The sequence below is a fragment of the Dermacentor albipictus genome, chromosome 5, assembly GCF_038994185.2.
Source record: "Dermacentor albipictus isolate Rhodes 1998 colony chromosome 5, USDA_Dalb.pri_finalv2, whole genome shotgun sequence".
NCBI classification, from domain to species: Eukaryota; Metazoa; Arthropoda; class Arachnida; order Ixodida; family Ixodidae; genus Dermacentor; species Dermacentor albipictus.
Genome location: NC_091825.1, coordinates 105,680,432 through 105,703,594, shown reverse-complemented (window position 1 = coordinate 105,703,594; position 23,163 = coordinate 105,680,432). Strand labels below are relative to the sequence as shown.

Genomic DNA, 23,163 nt, shown 5'->3' with positions numbered 1-23,163 from the left:
GTGTCTTTGTTTGTTGGATTCTTATGATATCATTAATAAAAATCGGGCCCCTCGGTTAACCTGATTTCTTCTCGTACTTACACAACGAGGGTCCCAAATACAGCAATAATATTGATGCCTTCAGGCAGCATGTGCGGGTTTATTGACCAGCTGCCTTCGCCCAGAAAGATCACGTACTCCTGACGCCTGCGGCAGAAATTCTTATTCATATTCCGCTCCTGCTTGAGAAAATCCGGCCTGTAGTATTGTGAAATACTAAATAAATAAAAATCATGAGAGTAATTCTGCACAAACTTAATTTTTTTTTATTGAAGTCTTATGTGCCATCAAAGCAGCCAACCAATGGCAGGTATTTCAGAACAAATCACGACTACAGACAAGTGAATTCATATTTTGTTTCGGCTGAAGTTCTGCCCCAGCTGAAAAATCGGTTGAAAAACTCTGTTTTCTATTAGTTCAGTATGGCGTTCCTTGAAACGAAGTGTATTTTTCTGGTTGGTTTTATGTTTTAAAGATTTACAGTCTTGCTTAGCTTTTGCATAGTCTTTGTATCACTGGCGCATCCAGAAGTCAGCGGCACATGTTCAAATAAAGGAAGAAGCCAATGACTTTTGCGAAGAATGTTGCATCAATTATGGCCACCTTGTTTTCTTTCTATTACTTAACACTTCTGTTCCTTCTTGTGTGTTACTTTTGGAAACAACAATTCTTCATCTGGTGGTGAAATTACATTTGGCGCTGAGTACAAGCGCTTCTACAAGGGCTCCATTGATTATGTACCTCTCACAAAGTAAGGCTACTGGCAGTTTGCAATGGATGGGTAAGCTTTAAAAAGTTTGTTGAACTTCTTTTTTTTTTCAACTTGAACTTGTGTTTCTGATGAAAAGATGTTCCACACCCACCGCCAATGTTTTCGATTGGTGGCGCTGGCTAACACTTCCACGTTTACTTCCAACGCTAGTTGTAGTAGTAAAACATAAATACTCAAGAAAGTGGATGAGAAAACGGCTCCGCGGTAGCTCAATTAGTCAGAGCATCGCACCCGTAATGCGAAGACGTGGGATCGTTCCCCACCTGCGGCAAGTTGTTTTTTTCATCCACTTTCATTGTATTTATTTATCATTTCTTTAATTCAATTTGTAATTGTACAAGTAATTTCCCCATGTTGTCCTTAGTGTCTTTGTTTGTTGGCTTCTCATGATATGATTAATAAAAATCGGACCCCTTGGTTAACCAGCTTTTTTCTCGTTATGGAAACCCGTGACGTCACACTGTCGTCCCGGCACTGAAGTTCACACTGAAGTTCCAGCGCGAAATTCAAGAAACGGCAGTTTCGTCTTCATTTTTATCCTATAGTAATCGACCTCTAATTGTGAAATTAACCAAAATATGTATATCATCTTTAAAGAGTGCTTTATCTGTTTACACTGAGTTTTGGTGCTTCTATTCATAGTATCACTTTAAGATCGAACATAACTGCTTGTGCAAGATGAATATTGAAGAAGACAGAGAAGAAAGTGAGGGGTGGCCGCGTTATAAGACTGGTGAGGTGAACAGCAACAGCGACAACACATCGGACTTAGCAGCTCACTGCGACCGCAGCGATTATGGACTTCTTCACTCCACTCGGCCTTGATGTGAGTTTCGTGCGCGCCTCCTGCTGTCGGATACGCGAATCGCCGTTCTTTTGTTGCAGTTGTGACGAAGCGAGACTTCTGTGCCTTGCGAGCAAAAATGTCAATTTTCCGTAAAGGCATCACATAGCGATCACAATGGCGATAAAGATTTAACGCAATCACGAGCAATTTCATGCACGTGACGCCAGATTTTCCATAATATGAAGCTCCGTGAGTCTGTGTTTTTTTTTTTTCGTGGGAAATTGAATTTTCATGTCCTGCTTGCTTTCATGGTATCATGCACGGAACGACATCTTTTAAAAAATAATGTTCTATTATAGTTTTTTAGTTTACTCTTCATGACCCGGCCCTCCCTTTGCAGGATCCAACCACTTCCACCTGTCACTTCCTTCTCTGAGATGAAAAGCGCGCAAACGATGACCCACATAAGAGAGGTACACACGCGCGTACATACTGCCGCAAGGACACTCAGAAGGCCGCACACAAGGTCGCAAGGACACTCTTGTGTGTATCGTCGCGTATACGCATTTTACCGCAGAATATGCTAAACCAACATGCACAGTTTGCCATCCTAACGTCCCTTCCTTGACTGTGGTTGGTGTTGGTGGTGATGATGATGATGATGATGATGACGATGATGATTAATGGCACTTCCCTTTAAATTGGGGTAGCGATACTCAGTCGATCACCTAGCCTTCGTAAGTTACTTGCGTACACCATTGGCGTAACCCGAAACTTATTTCGGTGAGAGTTGCTCCACCGATATATATATATATATATATATATATATATATATATATATATATATATATATATATATATATATATATATATATATATATATATATATATATATATATATATATATATATAGTCACGTGGTAGTGACGGTGAAGAAGGCAGCAAAACTGTGATTAGCGAAACTAGCGTTTTATTGGGCGAACTTGTGCCCTCAAAAGCAGGCTATCCACTCAAAGAACGATAGCGGCGAATACACTCGGCGATCGTCGAAAATCTGATCAGCAGGTCAAGCGCGTCGGCTTTTATACATAAGTCGTCGAATGTTCCTGAGTAATCGCTGGGACCCGCGTGCCTTCCACAAAGTTCTACATTATTCGCGTCGCGGACACATGCGATCAGATTACACAAGGTTCGGTCACAGACAGCGGATGGAAGGATCGATAACATTTGTTAGGCGGTTCATGAAACGTGTCGCCCGATAAAGACAAACAAGTACACCTGTCAATATATATATATATATGTAGAGAGAGAGAGAGAGAGAGAGAGAGAGAGAGAGAGAGATAATAATAATAATATTTCGGGTTTTACGTGCCAAAACCACTTTCTGATTATGAGGCACGCCGTAGTGGAGGACTCCGGAAATTTTGACCACCTGGGGTTCTTTAACGTGCACCTAAATCTAAGCACACGGGTGTTTTCGCATTTCGCCCCCATCGAAATGCAGCCGCCGTGGCCGGGATTCGATCCCGCGACCTCGTGCTCAGCAGCCCAACACCATAGCCACTGAGCAACCACGGCGGGTAGAGAGAGAGAGAGAGAGAGATGTTGTACACCACGCGAACACAAACTCCTAGCACACTCCGAAAAAGCGTGCTTTAAAATGAGGATGCATATCCTTACGTTGTCGAAACAACGCTTTGTTTAATCAACCACTCCGCATCAAATTATGCTATCGTCCTTGTGCTATATTTAAAAATGATGATAATGAAAAAAGAGGCCATAACATTTCGTTTACAAATTGATGCATTTATATAAGATATGCTGCACAATAACCTAGTTGGCACATGTCTTGCAAAAACAAACAGCGCTAAAGACCGGACCAACAAACACAGCTAGACAGCGCGTGCACTGTCTTGCGCCTTCTTGTCTAACCCCGTTTACAGCGCTGTTTGCTTTTCCAAGCTTTTATATAAGCAGCAGCTTTTACAAACTCATAGCAAATAGCGTAACCCATCGTGACCCACCCTTTGCAGAATTATTCTGGGCATGCGTGAGAGATGTATTTTCCTACTAAATATTCTCCTCAACAGACTAGCGGAACAATGTATTCTTACCGTCAATTGAACAGCCTCGCCTTTACCGCTGCAAACCATACTCCTCGATCTTCAAGGTTTCGGTGATGACAAAAACCCTTGAATCGCAACAATACATTTTCTCTCGGCGGCTATATATGTGCGGGGTAGGAAACTGTGAGGACAAGTTTTCCAAGAAATTCTAAAACCTTAACTCGCTTTCCTCCCCTTGAGAGACCAGACCTTTAGGCAGGAATAGAGCCTGTGGAGAAGAATTAAATTTCCATTGGGATTGGCAGTATGTATGAAATAAATGAAATAAAGAAAACGCCAAACAGCCAGGCACGAAAGCGAACTTGGATTTTCGGAAATGGTCTAAAAAAATCCGCCGTCTATCTGCTTTTCGAGAACGTAAACAGGGACGCTATAACGTAAAGCTACTCAAAACATTTCTATTCCAATTCTGCAATCAGTCGTCCATGATTGGTCAAAAATGTTTCGGGCCACCATCACTTCGCCTGTCTCTCACGTGACGTCACGAAAACCGCGAAAACTCCAGCAATCTGATATGATGTGTGCACACTGATGATGTATGATTAGACCGAACGAAATAAAAATAATTATATCTCATTCGAAGCCTTTTTTGCCACAATACTGTGCCATTGATAAAACGTTTTCAGGCAGTGCCCACTTCACGCGACGTCACAAAACCGCGAAAGCTCATAGCGTCAAAGTGACGTGTACGCGTTAAAGACGCATTAATATGCCGAACAAAAAACTGCTTTTTTTTTCTGAATAGCCGGAGGCTGCCCCGTTCCGAAAGGAATAGAAGATGGCTGCCACGGATTGCTCTGGCAGTAGCTACTGCGAGCTGCCGCAGAGCATGATTTGCGTATAATAAACATTTTTCCGTGGCACTAAAACGTTATGGAGCCCTTTCTGAACGTATGCGACATCACTTTGCGAACTATTCGTTGCTGATGATTCGTTCTGGTGGCATTTTTAACGTTCCGTTGCACGCCGCCGTGACTTTCGACAATACACTGCAAGATAAGTAAAGGGAAGCGGACCAATCACAGACGCCGGCACCACCCTCTTCAGCCAGTTATCTACTTTCCCTGTTCTGGCTCTGTCCCATCGAATCCCTCTCCACTTGAGCGTGCTCCTCGTCTCTTGCGAGCCAATTATGTAAGGAAATTCGCTCAATGTAGGCAATGCTATTCGCTTTGAAAGCAAAATAAAAGTGACCTCCTATAAACTAGGATCGCGTTTCATTGGGCTTTTCAAACAACGCTGCTGGTTACCGCCCATTGTTGCGTCGGTGGCTACGTAAATTTGACATCAGGAGATTGGAATAAGAACAGATTGGGATAGTTTTACGTTATAGGAACCCAGTACTGGCGTTTCCTTCAATCATTACTCGTCGCACACACACACACAAAAAAAAAAGAAGCAAGGAGAAAGAAAAGAGCTCGAAAGAAAGGCAGATAGCTAAAAGAGACCTGTTGCAGCCCAGGTAAGAGCGGAGATAAGTGTTGTTTTCCAACCATATAGTGATTGTTTCGGGCACGGCTACGTGGCAGAAACACTCAGGCAGAGGCAGAAATTGATTCCTGCTACGGTTAGTTTTGTTTTCAATAAACAGATTTTTTATTCTGTTTATTTTTTTTTTCACTGGAGACAACAAATTTGTATATAACGAACTCATGTCAAAAGATAAAGAAAGGGCGCTGACGATAAAGGTGTTTTTATAAGCATTAGACGTTTTTAAACATCTGTTTTGATTGCATGCGCAGTTTAACGTTTTTCATCGTTCTGTTCGCAGCAAGAAGAACAAGAGTCCGATGAAGGTACGTATGTTCATCAGCAGGATTACCGTGGTGTAAACGAGTTTGGATCGGTTCCTGAAACAGCATAAACCTTGGGAGTCACAAACCTATGGTGCAAAATTTTGTTGTAATATATATATGGAGCGAGCCTCTGTACAGTAACTGATTGTAATGATTACTATGGGCAAATTTGAGGGGGATGGAGGGCATGAGGACTGTGTATTAAGCCACATAAGCAGGTATACATGTTATAACTAACAGTCGCCTGAGTGATCATCTTTACTTTGAAGGTTTGCCCTCAAGCGGGGCGATCGCCATATTGGCTTAGATCCCAGTTTTACGCTCTGCTGATGAATCAGTAAAAACATTGCGGAGGATTTCAAGGCCGGCGAACCTCCGCGTCGATAAATATATTTCCGATTTCATTGCACTTTCTCTCGAAATGTTGATGCGGGTGCAAAGTGCAAAAAAGCAGCTACCGCCTCACGGGACTGTCTTGCTGCGTGTCTTTCTTTTCAGCTTTTTCACCTATCGCACAGTCGTCCATTGATAAGCTGTATTTCTAACTAACTAGCGGGAATTTGGTTGTTTCGAACATCCCTAGTCTACCAAAGGGGGCATCTAATTATGCAGATGGAAAACAAAAATGTTTGCGATAGGTTTTTTGCAGTATATATCAATAGTATGTTATTATGATTAGGAGAGAGAGAAAGGAAAAAGGGAGTCTCTTCAGCGGTCCCGTGCTGCAATTCCACTCATTTGCAACCCTACGTACGCCTAGCAGTCGCAGTGACCGCATCTATCATGTTTTGATCAGCTTCGGTACACGTAATGCCGTTGGAAATTTGATGGATGTACTTGTCGATCGCCACATCGATCGTACATACCATGCAAATCAGTTTTGAATATTTGCCTCTTCCCTGGGGTTTGGCGTTCGTCGTTCCCTCGCCTAGTGTATTTGTAGATATATGTAAGCAACTTAGGGGGACACTGGCTACATATGCCATGGTTGCTGTCTTATACCGAGTAGGCAGCTGGGACCATCTGCAAGCGCACTGGTTATATAAATGCCCAAACTGACAGCTTTGACAGATCGGTATGTGCCGCACTGGGCAAGTGACCATTCTTGGCCGTTGGCTGGGCCACTCCGACACGAGGGCCGTGCAGCCTTAAATGCATTTGGACACTTCTTTGTGCCATACACCTTTCGCCAAAATTCTCCTCTCGACAAGCGTCACACGTCGCATTTCTCCTTGTGACGCAAAAAAAAAAACTATAGCAGCTAAACAGGGGACGAGGATGTGCTATATAGTCTATCCACTGCTGCTACCTCGCTGACTCATACAACGATCACGTCATTGAGCTTTAAACATTGCGCAGGATCAGCGTGTTTTTACTCTTCTTGTTTTTGTTTTTTTGCAATACCACGGCCATTTTCTACGGAATAGCCGGCTTTTCCTTGTGATATACATGTAACGCATTACGTGCAGGCTTTAAATTAACTTGTGCAGTTTTCTCAGAACAATTAGGTCTGAGCTGGAAGATGGCTTCTTTCTCCGGAGCATGAAGCGATATACTGCACCACGGCATGAAAAAACGTAGACGGAGCCAACGCAGCCGTATACTGGCGTGAGCAAACGGAGCCGTATACAGTGATTCGCTTTTCCTCTAATAGGAGGGGTACCGGGCCCCAAAATTTGACTCCCACACGCAGGAAAAATTCGTTCAAAGCGACAAGTCCACATGGCAGACGCGTGGATGTGTCAGGGCCGCGCAAAACCTCCTAATTAAGCGCCGACTTGTAAGCCGTATATCCACTGTCGGTACACACCGGTATATATTGAAGAGACCTTTCTTTTTACAGGCCTGTACACGCAGCTGCTTGCTGTGCATCTCAAACACTGTCCGTGGACACGCGCCGGCGTGCGTGTGTGATTTCTTATGATGACATTCCAAATGTTCGCAACTGTTGCGTCGCCGGCTTCTCCACAAACAATAGATTGTCTAATGAACTAATGATGATAATATGAGGTTATAGGAAAGAAAAGAAAGGCGGTCTGGCAATAAGGCACATTTCGTAAGCATGCTTAAACAACAAACGCTCAATATATAAAAGAAAACAGCACACTTATCAATCTATAAACCACACATAATGCTGCGACATAAGAATACTACACAGGGACATACAAAGTGTTAATACATAAGATACTATGTCACTTTCACCAAACAAGGTCACTAGAGCTTTGAGAGCCGATCGCTTTAATGGAGCGTTATTCTCTGGCCCAAGCAACATTTCTATGCTGAAAGCAGGATTATCAAGATTTATGAACGCTGGTCTCAAAGCACATACTTGCTGTTAAAACTTAGGACAGCTTATTAGCACGCGTTCAACGTTCTCTAATGACTAGCCGCACGTGCAGCGTCCTATTCGATACGAACGTCGTATACAATACAAAAGGTTACCTGTATACGCCACTTCTAAGCTGATACGATGAATTAGAGAGTCTATGTCACGGCCAGCACCAGCAGAGATCGGAAGCTGTAGATGGGGATCAACTCTATGCATAAGACTGCTCGTAGAATTGGCGACAAATCGGTAAACATAAGTTGTAGACTTACATAATTGTTTTGTTCTAATGCTAGCATCCGCCCTCGCGAATTGAGTTAGCGTGACTAGAGCGAAATGGCGTGCTTCTCTATAGCAATTTTGGCGGCTTCGGTGTGCGTATTCGCGCAGCGTCCGCAATAGCATTCGTTAATCTTGCTTCTCCACAGTAATAGTCTTTGTGCAAAGAAGCCAACTTAAAGAACTATCATTGTTTTATGCACATTATCTTGCTTCTCCACAATAAGAGTCTGTATGTGGAGAAGCCGATTTCAATAATCATCTTTGTTCTATAAATTACGCCTAGATATTAGAAGTATTTATGTGCGTGTGCAGGGGAAAACGAGTTATAGTATCCGAGCAAGCATAATCGCCCCAGACAATTATAGCTACATGACAAACCGGGCAGCTACTGTGCATATAACTCTACTCTTCAAATTATTTTTTTAATTTCTATGGAGTTCCGCCATATTCGATTATTCATTCTTGGAGGAGAAGACCGGGATGTTTGTCCAATATAGACATTTTAGTGCAAAGTTCGGCTTGTCCGAACATTCCACGTGGATCAGCATAATGTAAGCGCATAATTGAGAACATGGCCATAATAACGGTAAACGTCGTCGATAACCGGGGTTCGAGCCTAGGTCCTCTAGTCTTTCTGTCTAGCTGTCCGACCGTCCGTCCCTCTGGGGGTCGGTCTGTCCGTCTTTCTTTCTTTCTTTCTTTCTTTCTTTCTTTCTTTCTTTCTTTCTTTCTTTCTTTCTTTCTTTCTTTCTTTCTTTCTTTCTTTCTTTCTTTCTTTCTTTCTTTCTTTCTTTCTTTCTTTCTTTCTTTCACAGGCAGAATAAATAAAGAACTGAGATCGTGGCTATATGAGGAAGCAACAACGTATTAAGGGCCGATAGAGTGACCTTGTGGTATGCTCTTCTATCGAGTGCAGAGGCACGCCGCCACCGGCGCGAACTCTCACGAGCCCGGCGTCTCTCCATGCAACACCAAGCGGAAGGCAAGGTCGAGAAGTCAGCGACACCGGAGGCGGGCGCCGTTCCACGTCGAAGTAGGCCCACGAATCATGCTCTTTTATGTAATTTCCTTGAAGGGAAGCTGAAGAGCGCTTGAAGAAAATTAGATGAGTGCACTTTGTGAAAGCTTTCTGTTCACCTTTGCTTACCGTATGCGTTCTATATATGCGGTTAAGAGCCAGCGAAAAAAAGTTTTCTGTCAAAGAAAGTCGACAGTGTCGTGCGACCACTGCGGAATCACAACCCGCAATTCCAGAAGAGCTGCCCCTTCCACCACCCGTGCCATCATACATGCTATGCCCACAACCCACCCCACCACGCATTGGCTATACAGCTACCGCCTCGGGTCGAGAATCTCAGAGAGCTCCACAAAGCAACGAACAAAACTTTGCTAATCCTCTGCAACGCCAGAAGTTATCATCCATACCTTTTTACTTTGTCCACGTGTCACCCTTTACGTGTGCAGCATCCCTGCAAAATTTCTTTGCTATACAGCTTCACTAATCCTCTCACAACTAATTTCTGTGGACATTCTGAACGAACAGTCTTTTCGTTGCCATTTTGTGAGGGCGTTCTCCACTCTATCCGCACTAGCAGCGTCTATGTTTGAGAAGAAGAGGAGGAAAAGGATGCTGGCGATGACGATGATGACTCGAAAGAGATTATAAGCGAATCTGGTGGCGTCCAAACTTAATTCGTATCCGTTCGTTCGTTCCTTAATTACTTCATTCCTTCCTTCTTTCTTATGTAGTTCCCGCCAAATTCAAATGCTTAAAGCTGCGTTGCCTGTTACAGCTTGCATCATCTATAAAGTTGCATGTAAATTGTTGCTGAAAAAAATTGTTTGAATTACATGGAGTGTTGCAGAGCAATAAATGTAATAGGCCTATTACAAAACTACTTAAGATGTAATTGATTACAAGTAATTAATGGCACGTAATTCTTTATGTCCTAATAGGCCTGACTCAAACGAGCCGTTCGTTCCCTTCGATTTCGCGCTTATCCATTTCGGCTGTTCATGCAGTGCGGAAAGCTAATTGTTTGCTGAACAATATTAGCAGCTCCGCTTTGTGCTGATGCAACTTTAAGGAAATTATATGTACGATTACATTAACCCGAGAAAGTCTGGTCGAGTGGACTTGTCGGTCCGAAAACCGACCGCCGGCTTAACGTACACACTAGCGGGTCGGGTCGAACAATTAAACATCGAGGTGAGTTTGGTGAACCCTCCTGCAACAGATGGCTTGTGTTGCCCAACCCGTGAATGAATAAAAATTGATCGCCCTTCCACTACAGTGAAGAGGCGTGCAAGCGAAGCTCGGGATCCGCGGCTCTTCGTTGTCGTAACGCCTCGGCTTCGCGCTCCCTCACGGCGAGGTCGGCACGTCGACGACGAGCCCTTTCTCGAGCGAGTTCTCGGCGGCGTTCATCAAACGTCGCCTGTTCTTCGGCCGAACGCATGACGCGCGGTCCGCTCCCGCTGCTGTCCCTTCAACGCAACCTGCTCTTCGGCAGAACGAACCGAACTCGGCCTCCCCAGATGACTTCCGGGCCTGCACTGGCGGGACACGGCGGGGGCGAGGCAAGCGGACACGCGATCACACCCTTTCCCTCCTCCGGAAGGACGAGACGACTTTGATTGGCTCGCACCTTGCGCTGCGTCTACTTCTTCATGCATATAAAACCACGCTTTAACGGAAACGTGTGGTAAACCGACAGTGGCTGAATCGGTTAGCGTGGAGGTCTCGCAAGCCGACAAGAAATTTTTATTTTCGCGCGGCTTGAGGTCTTTCGTACGGCAACACCGACGCCGACGCCGACATGAGTGAGGCAATGCAAGCTTCGCTTGAAAACGTAGTCGCGTCGGGCTGGGTTAACTCGACTTCTGACTTTACCCGCTCGCGTCGAGTTCATGTAAACGAAAGACGGAGGGCAGACGCATCAGGCTTTCATGTCTAGAGCCTCTCCTTCATTCTCGACTTGTCACTGACACCAAGAAGTTTCTCATTCGTGGCTCGTTCAACGCTGCATACTGCAGCAACCGTGATGTGGCTTTGGGCGCCGTGTCCAGGAAATGCAGAACGTCGGGCCAATATTGTATTCAGGGTGGCCTTTCATGACCCAATGGAGGCCCAGCGCTGCCAACAATATCACAGTATTGGTTTCGTGAATTTATGGTGGTTCCAACTAAGGGGCCATCATTACCACGCAAGAGCCGTCGCTGGCTCTATATAGACGACGTGTCTGGCAATAATAGGTAGGTCATCTCATTTGTCGTTCTAGCCATGTTGGTTGTAAACTGGTGGCTGGTAAAGCTACATGTTGTCCATTCGATGTCGCCTGCTCTCCAATATCATACAGCTGATGCCATATATGTCGGTCAATGTTTCCTCGTTATAGATATTGTCGCGTCTATGTTGTTAATATCGGTTAGTAAACGTGGTATATCATGAAACAACGCTTTTTTTCACTTTCTGGAAGTTTAGTTTTTTTGCGACAGTGGTCAAATATGCACATTACTTCCTGCCAGGAAGTGGCAGCGTAGCTGCTACAGGCAGCCGCCGGTCTTACGACGTGCCTGGAGTAGTAGACGACAAGATACCGGCCTTGGAGCGGCGCAGGCCCCGCGAGAGCCTAGTGCCCTGTTCGCCTTCGGAGGCCCCCGACAGCTCCGACCAGAACGCGCCGTCAGGCACGTATGCATGCGTCTAAACTGAACATTTACTATACGTGGAAACGAGGCGCCCAGTAGTGCAGCGCCCTTGGACGTACCTTCGGAGTGCATTAGAATCGTTGAGACGTGCGTCCTTCGTGTTTGTAAACGAGAGCATCATAACTACTGGTAATCGGGTTCATGGTCAGATGAAGCCATACCTGCATGCAATGCTTTCAGTGGACGCACTCTAGTCGGTTACCACAAACACTCGCTGGCTCAAGTAGGCCTTTTTTCTTCTTATGTTTTTATAAGAATCTTCATAGGATAGGAAAATTCCACATGCCTGCGTACTGGCCACAATCGATTAAGGTGGCCCATAGCTGCTCACAGTGAGCGGTAATGGTGAGCACCCATCCGTGGGACGTCGGTTGTGGAGGAGCTCAGAAGAGATCGATAGAAGGTCTGTCGTCAGGTCTATATGTGCCTACATATAGATGTACAGGCCAGATATATGAAATCTGTTTCCCACACAGCCCGTGTGCATCTATGCCGTGGTCCTCCTCGAGTGTTGTGATGCGCCTTTTCAACACCCACTCCTCTCTAACATGTGATTAGCGCGGTCAGCAGGTGTAATCGCTGCGTCGAACGCTCTTGTTTGCTTTCTCTCTCTCTCCCTCTTTTGTTCGGGCTGTGGCTCCCGTGTGCGAAAGGCTGCATGCAGCTGCAGCTGTCGCCTATTTCGGCACAAACAGCATATATGTGCCTGCCGCGGTCCATCTCCATCATGACCGTGACCCTATATGCTGGAATTCTTAACGTATTGCGCGAATTACTATCACTGTTAAGTTCGGAAAGGAGAGACACGATAGGAAAGAGAGAGTGTTTTGCGCAGCACGTTAACTGCGCTCTTTCCTATAACGTGTCTCCCCTTTCCGCACCTAATGGTGATTGTTAAGAACTTGTTAAGAACGTTAAGAACTTGTTAAGAACGTTAAGAATTTCAGTATGAACCAACTAACTCACAAAAGAAGCACCCCTATATACCTTTCGCGAAACGGTGTCACACTTTTTGATCGGCTTTCTGAAGTGATTTTGGGGCCTCTGCATAGTGTGGGCAAGGGGGTTGAACGGAGGACTCCCATTCATCGCTGTGCGTCGTTACTTTTCGTTTTTGGCGGATAATTCTCAAGAACTTGCCTTAGAGTATTTGCCTTCTCCAACCACAATTAACCAGGCTTGTTGGCTCAGGTTATGCTGCAGGGCTAATCGTCTGTTTTGCTCGATCCCGAACTACGGCATCGCGTTATATCGACCTTCCGATTGCAAAGTGCCGTGAGCACGACGCTGCGCCCTTTGTGCCTGCAATGAGCAAAGTGAACGCGTTGCGTTGATTCGGTATTTCGAGAGCACGGGCTGACCTGCTGCAGCTGGACATAGATAGATAGATAGATAGATAGATAGATAGATAGATAGATAGATAGATAGATAGATAGATAGATAGATAGATAGATAGATAGATAGATAGATAGATAGATAGATAGATAGATAGATAGACAGACAGACAGACAGACAGACAGACAGACAGATAGATAGATAGATAGATAGATAGATAGATAGATAGATAGATAGATAGATAGATAGATAGATAGATAGATAGATAGATAGATAGATAGATAGATAGATAGATAGATAGATAGAGAGAGACCTTCAGGAATAAACTTTAATTCAAGTCAACACTAAGGGCCACTTCGGTGGCGTTGATGCATTGAGTACAGCGAAGGTTTAGAGTCATAAGAGATAAGTCGCGACATTTTAAAAATATCTTGTTCTATACTCGAGACACGCTCTGTCAGTGCGGTCTATATGCCTGCGCACCACGGCTCGTTAACATCCCTTAACGGATGTCATGAAACATCCGTTAACTTACGTTACAGTGGCCGATCACTCTTCGTGCTCACGATGCAGGCAAACATTCCGCCTGCCAGATGGGGTCGCTGTCTTCGGCCAGCAGCCCAGGCGCCGCCTCGGCAACCAAGAAGCGAGGTACGCAGTGCAATAATTCGATGTGTCGAATTCGAACCCCCTCCAACCTCTCACCATTATGCCGATCGAGTTTAAGATAATGCGCTGCAATGGCCCAGCCGCACGTACACGCACAAACACACGCACACTGGTCTAAACAAGTACGTAATTAATATCAAACGTGAATATATCCCAACTATTCGCGAGGCATCGCCAACGAACCGCATGATATCATCATCATCATCATTGCTATTTATGGGGTTCGCAAGGGGTACCTTTCAGAGTTGCAGCCACGGTTGCAGCAGTTGCAGAGAGACTGCCTTTCCTTCTTCACCTTGTCGTACGCGTTGCTTAACTTCTCCTTTCGCGGCAGACCACCCGTAACAGTCGCCATGATATGGGTGTATGGCTGTGCTATTTCCGTAGCGTACACGCCTAGCATGTTTAATCCATGCCGGCACCTTGATGCGCACCACTCCTGCGCAGGGTCTCTGCTGAAGCGTCTGTCGAACGCCATCCTGACCAAAGCAAAGCGCGAACAATCCGCGGCTGCCCAACACTCGAGCCCCGTTGAACGAGGGGCGCCTCCGAACGACGACCTCCGCGAAGGGAGCCCTCCGAGGGGTACGCAGCAACTCCTTGATTTGCGCGAGTCGGTTCACCCAGAAGCTTGTGTATTGAAGCAGCGTGACGGGACGAGGGCAGATGCGTATACGCAAAATGACTGTATAGCGTTGGCTGCCAACTAAACTTTATTGGAAGGAGCATGAGCCGCTTATATATAGTCATCTCCAAAACAAGAAAATTGTCCGATCTGATAGGCACGCGTACGGATGACACTTTACAGGCGTTAACCCAGAAATAAAGTAATATCGTGCGTATAGGCAGAATAAGGGTGACCCGCGGCGCTGATGCCCTAATCGTTTGCCTCTTCATATACATGCGTTTACATCCTGTTTTTTTTTATCTCTTTCTATATCACTGTTTCGTGTGTGTTTGCCCTGGCCACCCATCTCGCTAAAATAATTCTGGAATTTTACGTACATGCGCCACAACCATGGTCTGATTATAATCGCACGCCGCACAGTGTCTCATAATCCGAATGGATTTTTTACCTCCTCGGGTTCTCTAACGTGCGCGCCTAAATTTAGGTGCACGAGTTTTTCTTTTTTTTCTTGCATTTCGCCCCCATAGAAACGTGGCCGCCGCCTCCGGTATCGAACCCGCGACCTCGCGAGCTCAGCAGCACAGCGCATTAGCCACTGGGCTACAGGGCGGCGGAGTTGCGCGGCTTCAATAGACCTGCAAGATGATTACATGGCAGATCCAGAGGGAAAGGGGGAGAGACTCTCCTCCTCGCCCCCTCCTTAATTGGGGGAGGGGGATCTCTTCATTTCAGTGAGGGAGACGTTCGCAGCACTGTGAATGTGTCCCCTACTATATGACATGTGTTTTCGCGCTGTGTTAGTTCTGTTTCCAAAAATGATGTAAAACCAGCAAGCCGCCATCTCTCCAGTTCGTTCGTTCGTTCGTTCGTTCGTTCGTTCGTTCGTTCGTTCGTTCGTTCGTTCGTTCGTTCGTTCGTTCGTTCGTTCGTTCGTTCGTTCGTTCGTTCGTTCGTTCGTTCGTTCGTTCGTTCGTTCGTTCGTTCTGCCATGGGCGGCGCTGTCGGGAAGGGCTGCAGTGACTTAGTCCAGAACAAAGGCATCCCCCACCAGAACGGTGCCGATGCTTCTGGAACAGACGCTTTTATTTCTCCTAATCGCAGCCAGTAACTTATTCATAATCGATACGTGCCATTATTTATCCTAATTACAAACAAATATTATCTGATAAATTAATTTACTGTTTGCAAGCTCATGCCTTTCACAGTCGCAGGCCCTACTGCCACCGAAGCGAAGGCCGTACCCACGGAGACAGCCGACACCAAGAAGTCTCCTCAAGACCGTAACGGATCGGCAGATCTGCAGTGATTGGGCTACGCCTGAAGACGGGTGACCAAGTAAAGCAGTGTTTATCCAGCAGAGGATCGAACTCCACTCTTAGAAAAATTTACACCCTTTGGGGCTTACCTTGTCCCGCAACGATAATCGTCATCTGTCTTGCCCGCGTTTCCCTTTTTTAACGCTGCGAGCCCGGTACTTCCCAGTCACGAACGGCATGCGCGTTATCAGTGTGACGCAGCATTATCGACAGGAAGGTAGCGAGCGCCTAGTTTTCAAGAAAGGAAACGCAGTCAAGGCAGATGACGATTATCGTTGTGGGACAAATATACACCCCAAAGGGTGCAACCGTTCTTTGTGGGACAAATATACACCCCAAAGGGTGCAACCGTTCACGGTTGTACCCTTTGGGGTGTATATTTGTCCCTCAATGATAATCGTCATCTCGTCAAGACACAGCTGTTATACACTTTTCTCTTTAGTGATCATGGCAACCTGCTGTTCATGATCTGAGAATGCCTGCCAAACGCATCCCAGCCCATTCTTAATCTTCTGATTATTTCAGTCTCATGGTCCGGATCCGCGGTCACTACCTGCCCTGAGTAGATGTATTCCCTTACCATTTCCAGTGCCTCGCTACCTATCGTAAACTGCTGTTCTCTTCCGAGACCGTTAAACATAAGTTTTCTGCAGATTAATTTTTAGACCCACCCTTCTGCTTCGCCTCTCCAGGTCAGTGAGCATGCATTGCTATTGGTCCCCTGAGTTACTAAGCATATAATCATTAATCACTTATTTAAATATAATCACTTTGGCGCAAACTAGGAAGGACGGAAGCGAACAAGGGGAGCGCCAAGAATGCGAAGAGAATGCGCGCTCCGCGCAATCCACGCGTTTCCGTGTAAACGCTTTCTTTGTGAACAATGAGCGACGCAACCGGCGGAAATGCTTTGCCTGTTGTGGCTGCTAAACGCGAGCTGCCCTAGCAGAGGCTCAGCGCCGCAGCCGAGAGCACCTTGTCCTTCAGAATACAATTATTCGCCACAATATATCGCGAATTCAAAATTCAAAGCTGCACTCAAAACTTGCATTAGGGAGTATCTGTAATCGTCGGTGAAACTTTTGTAGGGGCTTTCGCATCGCCCATATATTATGAGTGTGGAAATGCGGTCCATATCAAGGCACACCTCACAGTATTTTAAAATGAAGCTTTCTTTGCCTCTTCCTTCAACTTTCCCACTGCTGCTGCTGCTGCTGTCTGGCATACCACGTCGGGGGGTGCTTTAGAGCTTGTGTATACACGACAGGAGCAAGGCAAATAAGAAAGGTGACGCGAGAAACTCGTCTGGACCCCACCATGCACGTCGAATGTACATAATGCCCTCTGGAGCTCCCTGCATGGGCGTCGCCACATTAGCCTCTTGACAGCTGTAATTATCCGGTACCCCCCCCCCCCCCTTCCCCTGAAAGCATTGCAGAAACTTCAGCGCTTTCCTTTTTACTAACGTGCGAGTCCAGAGGGGACGTGAATAGAACTGTAGAGAGGAGGGGGGATAAGAGGCAGTTCCGTTACGGGGGGGGGGAGGATAGGGAAAAAGTGATGCGGAAAACGAGGAAACGCCACTACTATAACACGACAGCGGTTGCGGGGAAACTGGATAAACATAAGTTTAAATTAAAAGTTTATACGTACAGTACGTTTCTGTTATTCCTGAAAAATAAACACCGTACAAATATGTCAAGCGGACAATTTACGCAGGTCGTGCAGAAGCAGAGCCGCATCAATTAAAGCGCACCGTAGGGTCCGGGCGACGGAAGCGGTCGCATGTTAAATCAACACTGCCGTGCCCGCCGCGGTAGTTTGCGTCGCTCGAGGTCGTGGATTTGATCCAGACCGCGGCAGCCGCATTTCGACGGGGGCGAAATAGACAACGCATGTGCACTTAGATTTTGGGGCACGTTTAAGAACACTAGGGTATCAAAATTAATCTGAAATCCACCACAACGGCGTGCGTCATAATCCGATTATACGGTTTTGGCTCGTACAGCCCCATAATCCAAGTTTAATTGCCTCACATAGCGGTGCGCTATGTGAGGCAATGACAATGCTCAACCCTCTCAGATGTTACGAAATACGGCGCACAACAACGCCTCACGCAAACACCTTTCCCCGTGTGTTCTGTGTACTACGCAGACAAACAGCAGTGGTGCACGCAAGGTAACGTTTAACATCAACTTACCACTATCGTGTTAGACTAAACGTTAAAGAAATTAAGCTTTCGCCGTCAAATTCACCGATAATTATCCTCAATCAAAGCAACAAGCACAGAAACCTTCGCCTGCATCGATTCCCACAGTGCGTGGGATCTGCATATTTTTTTTAAACTCGTACGTTGTGCGCAAAGAAAAAGAAAAAAAGAAAGAAAGAGAAGAAAAAAAGTGTAAAGTGTTTTGGTGTCGATTATGCAGGACACAAAAGTTGTAAACTTCTCAACAGTGTCATCGGCTTTCTGTTGTTTTGTTTGTGTACGAGCATGAAAGAAAAAGAAAGAAAGAAAGAAAGGAAAGAGGAAGTTGTATGCTTGATCGTTGCCGCCGACACGAAGCCGTCATTTTCTATCTTACTTTGCCGTTATAGCTCTATAAATAGTTTAAAATGACTAATCATCAGTCCATCAACACTTCAAGTGTCGATTCATTAAATTCTACAGTAATCGCTGTGCGCACCGTACCCTATCACATTGAGAGACCTTACACGGTGTTGTGTAACATTGCAGGTGCCGGCCATTGAACGTCACTCACACGGGGGTGTCGGCACAACCTTGATCTCGAAAGGCGCCTTGCAAGGGCGCTTACTTCCAACGAACTTCGAGATACCTTTACGACATGTTCGAAGCATTGCAGACTCGCAGTCCGTACATGATGTTTGCACCCTGGCCGAGGCCGATTGGAACTCACACTCGCGACAAACTTCTCGCTTCGTTTTTTAGTTTATTATTATTATCGCTTAAATCGTGATACACGAGTGATATCAAAATGGCTAAAAATGTTAGCTATTCGCCTGTGAAAGTCAATTAAATGCTTGCTCGTTCCTAATTGGCGAATGCACTATGTACAGCATGAATCCTTGTCCTCGTCTGTATATACTGTAGGGTGTTTAATGTTACCAGAGTTCTAAATTGTGCATATCGAACGCGCACGTTTTGGAATCTACGCGGAACGAAGCTTTCGTGAAACGGTTAACCAAACGCTACAAGAATGTTTACGTTCCGCGACGCGTTTTCTATAGCATATGGTGACCACGTGCGTGCCCGGCAAATCAGCGAAACGCGGACCCCAACAACGTTACCCTCACAACCGTGGATTACACGGCCTCTGCGGGATCGACCCACTTTTCATCACGCCATCTCTGTGGGATCAGCACAGCCCACTGTTGCACTATGCCTGCACGGCCAGCCCACCTCATACTCGACACGAAAACGACCAATGTTGTTGTTGTTAAAAACTTTATTTACGGGCCACGTAGGCCCCTGGGCCCCCGCACGACCGTAGTCCACTCAAGTGTTTATGTTCCGTAGGTCCATAACACTGGCAGCCCGGCTGGTCGCGATGGTCTGCGTTGCCGGGTCCTCAGAGCGGAGCACGGTCTCCCAGTCCTCCCACGATGTCAGGTGCTCCAGGCCCCGCGGGGGAGGGTCCGCCGGGCAAAGCGAGAGGATGTGGATGGCGGATGCGAACGGTTCGGGACAGAGGGCGCAGGCGGGGGTGGGGAAAGAGGGATGGTAATGGGATAGGGTGACAGGGGAGGGGAGTGTGTGGGTCTGGAGTCGCCTCCACAGTGTCGCATGCCTGTTGTCTAGGGATGGGTGAGGTGGGGGGTAGATCTGACGGGCGGCCCTATAAGCCTGCGTCAGATCGCTGAAAGAGTGCATGCGCTCCTTCGTGAATCCCGGATCGGAGGCCACCTGAGCCCGGTTAATAGAACCTCGGGCTAAAAGGTTGGCAGCCTCGTTTCCGGGATTCCCGGAGTGCGCAGGCACCCATATCAGCTCCACATGGCGGGGTGGAGGTGCAACGGGCGAGTCCAGTATGCAAAAAGCAGGAACATGGACTCGGCCTCGTGCAAAATTTAGTATAGCTGTTTTTGAATCTGTTATTATGTACCGGGCTTCCGTATGGGTGATGGCAATGGCAATCGCAGCTTCCTCTGCAGCTTCTGGGGAAGTGTGTGGGGGGAGGGGTAGTGTGATGAGTGGGGAGAGGGAGGAGTCTACCACGGCGGCAACCGCTTGCTCTCCCATGCATGCGGCGTCCACCCATACGGCGTCTGGTTCGGGGCCGTAATAGCGATGGAGCGCCTTAGCTCGAGCTCGGCGGCGCGCCTCGTGGTGTTGTGGATGCATGTTCCTCGGGAGCGGCTTAATAAGCAGCTCCCGGTGGATGTGGCGTGGGGTGGCGAGTTGTGTAGGGTCGTTGGCCGGTATCCGGATCCCGAGGGAGTCCAGGATGTGCCGCCCAGTGGATGTTCGTGTCAGGCGAATGTATTGCGCCTGTCGGTGGGTTTCTACAAGTTCCCCGATAGTGTTGTGGAGGCCCAGGCCGAGTAGTCTGTCTGTGGGTGTATTAATGGGTAGTTTTAATGCTACTTTGTACGCCTTGCGTATTAATGCATCTAGGGCATTAATATCGTGTCGGGATAAGTGTAAATATGGGGTTGTGTAAAGCACACGGCTGAGGACGAAGGCATGGATGAGGCGACATAGGTCGCGCTCCTTCATGCCTCTGTGGTGGGCTGAAACCCGGCGAATGAGGTGCGAAATCGCACCTGCAATCTGCTTGAGTTTCTTCAGGGTGGTGGTGTTTTTACCATCACTCTGGATATGGAGTCCCAGTACTCGGAGGGTTTCAACCTCCGGCACTGGGCGTCCGTCCAGCTCGATCGTGATTGGGGAGCATGGGGAGCAGCGATTACGAGGTCTGATTAGTAGCAGTTCGGATTTTTCTGGGGAGCAAGAAAGACCGATACTGGCAGCATAATTTTGGGTCAAGGTGGCTGCAGATTGGAGAGTGTCCTCTATGCCGCCGTCACTGCCGTGGGTAGTCCACAGCGTGATGTCGTCGGCATAGAGGGTGTGTTTGAGATGGGGTATGGTTGCCAATTGTCGGGCCAGGGGGATTAGGGTGATATTAAATAGAAAGGGGGACAGAACGGACCCTTGCGGGGTGCCAACACTCCGTAAAGTAAAAGGGAGGGAGGTGAGTGGGCCAAAGTGTATCTGAGCCGTGCGGTCGGTCAGGAATGCCTGAATGTAGGTGTACGTACGTGCACCCACATTTAGTGGCGAGAGGGCAGTCATGATCGCATGGTGTTCTACGCGATCAAAGGCTTTGGAGAGGTCCAAAGCCAAGACTGCCTTTGTGTGACCCGGGATAAGGGGGTCGAAAATGTCGTGCGTAAGTTGTAGCATGGCATCCTGCGCGGATAAATGGGGGCGGAAGCCCACCATGCTGTGAGGGTAAAGGTCGTTTTCCGCCATGTGTTGTGTGAGTATCGATAATACTACATGCTCGAAAAGCTTTCCGAGGCATGAGGTTAGCGAGATCGGGCGAAGGTTTTGGAGTGTAAGTGGTTTGTTGGGTTTGGGTATGAAAATAACCTTCGCATGACGCCAGGACTGGGGGAGGGTGCCCTCCCTCCAACACTGGTTGAAGTAGTCCGTAATCTGTGTGATGGATTGATCATCCAGATTACGAAGTATAGATTTGGTTACCTGGTCGGCGCCAGGTGCGGAGCTGGTACGGAGAGTGAGGAGGGCCGCTCTGACTTCCGTCTCCGTTATGTCCGTGTCGAGTGTGGGGTTGGGCTGCCCTGTGTAGGGAGGTAAGCGAGTCGGTGTGCCTGGGGAGGTGTAGGTTTTTTGAAGTGTATCTACAAGGCTGTCAGGGTTGTCCATGTGTGCGTGGACGAGTCTTGTTACATGGTGTTGTGTTGCTGTTTTTGTGGGCGTCGGATCTATAAGGTGGCGGAGGAGTTGCCAGGCCCGCTTGGTGGACAGGTTCCCAGCAATGCCGTCGCATATCTGGCCCCAGTTGGACCGGCAGAGCTCCTCAGAATGTTGTTGGATTTGGGCTTGCAGCGCGGCCAGCCGCTTTTTAAGTGTCCTGTTAAGCTTATTCCTCTTCCACCGTTCTAGGAGGCTGTGATAGGCCTCCCAGAGGTGGGCCAGTCGGGTGTCTAATGTAGGGGTTTCTGCAGGGGTTTCAATGAGTTTTGTGTTGCATTGGACGTCATCCTGGAGTGATTTCACCCAGGTGTCGATATCGGAAATAGGGGTGTCAGAGCGGGCCGCCCGAGTGGTGCGGAGAGAGTCCCAGTTTATGAGTTTGTATGTCATGTAAGTGTGACGGGGTTGTTTGTATGGGACAGTGACCTGTATAATGTAATGATCGCTGCCTAGTGTGTATTGTGTTCTGGTCCAGGTGACGCCTCGGAGGGAGTGGGTCAGCACCAGGTCCGGGCTGGTGTCCATGCTGACGCTATTTCCGATCCGAGTGGGCGTCAGGAAGTTGTTGTGTACGGTGAGGTGGAGGCTCTGGAGGAGCAGCCAGAGCCTGCGACCTCGGTGTGTTGTTGTTTTGTATCCCCAGTCTGTATGTTGACTGTTGAAGTCTCCGCCGACTAACAGGGGGTGCTTTCCTGCCAGCCGGTGCACCGATCGAAGTAGGGACTCTAGAGACGCCATCGGGTGTGATGGGAGGTGATAAATGTTGACAATAAATATGGATGGTAACGTGTGTTTATGGTGTATGATTTCAGTGATCACGCAGGGCGTCTCTGAAGCGATATGGTGTACCCTGTGAGTGATGCTACGGTGTATGAGTGTGGACGCCCTGGGTTTGTCTGTGGCGTTCGAATGTACCGAGGTGTAGCTGGGAAGGGTTGCGCAATGTGCAGCATCTTGGAGTAAAAGTATTTGGGGCTGAGGAGTGAGTGTGGGAAGTAAAAGCTGCAGAGGTGCGCGCTTGCCCCGGAAGCCACGGCAATTCCAAGTTAGAATTTGTAGGTAATTATATATATATTTCCCCGCGCCGCCATACTGGAGCGTGGGGGGGCGGAGAGGGGGGGTTAGTTGCGTGTCCATTGGAATGTGTTGGACAGGAGGGGTGAATTGTGTAGGCTGAAGGGTGGGTTGCGAGGGTATGGAAGGACGCATTTGTGTGAAGCGGGGTTCTATGTTTTCGAGCATCTTGTTAAGCATAACATCCATGCGGTGCTCTAATTTCTCCGTGAGGGTTTCTACGAGGTGAGTGAGTTTAGTCTCGAGGCGTGTTTCGAGTTCTTGGAGTTTACGATCAAATTTAGCCTCAAGCGCTCCGAGTTTGGCATCTATGTCTGTCATCTGAGGGGGTGGTATT

The 23,163-nt window shown here is 47.4% G+C and overlaps 2 protein-coding genes across 8 annotated transcripts; one reads left to right on the top strand and one right to left on the bottom strand.

The window, feature by feature from the left end:
- Positions 1–1,501: 1,501 nt before the first annotated feature.
- Positions 1,502–18,871, top strand: LOC135905960 (uncharacterized). Of its 7 annotated transcripts, XM_065437105.2 has the most exons (8): positions 1,502–1,637; positions 5,496–5,520; positions 9,045–9,161; positions 11,657–11,818; positions 13,748–13,825; positions 14,291–14,428; positions 15,677–15,806; positions 18,525–18,871. In XM_065437105.2, the coding sequence occupies exons 1-7, from the start codon at positions 1,608–1,610 to the stop codon at positions 15,775–15,777; spliced, it is 651 nt and encodes a 216-aa protein (XP_065293177.1). In that variant the 5' UTR covers positions 1,502–1,607; the 3' UTR covers positions 15,778–15,806; positions 18,525–18,871. The 7 variants fall into 7 exon arrangements, 4 of the variants coding, with proteins under 4 accessions (XP_065293177.1, XP_065293180.1, XP_065293179.1 ...); XR_011514931.1 differs by lacking the exon at positions 14,291–14,428 and having other exon boundaries at positions 13,717–13,825; XR_011514930.1 differs by lacking the exon at positions 15,677–15,806 and having other exon boundaries at positions 13,717–13,825.
- A 1,650-nt stretch (positions 18,872–20,521) lies between these two features.
- On the bottom strand, positions 20,522–22,490 carry LOC139060334 (uncharacterized). Its single transcript, XM_070539441.1, has 3 exons — positions 21,519–22,490; positions 21,081–21,221; positions 20,522–20,539 (listed from the first exon to the last, which is right to left on the bottom strand). Exons 1-3 carry the CDS (start codon positions 22,488–22,490, stop codon positions 20,522–20,524), a joined length of 1,131 nt encoding a protein of 376 aa, XP_070395542.1.
- Positions 22,491–23,163: the final 673 nt, after the last annotated feature.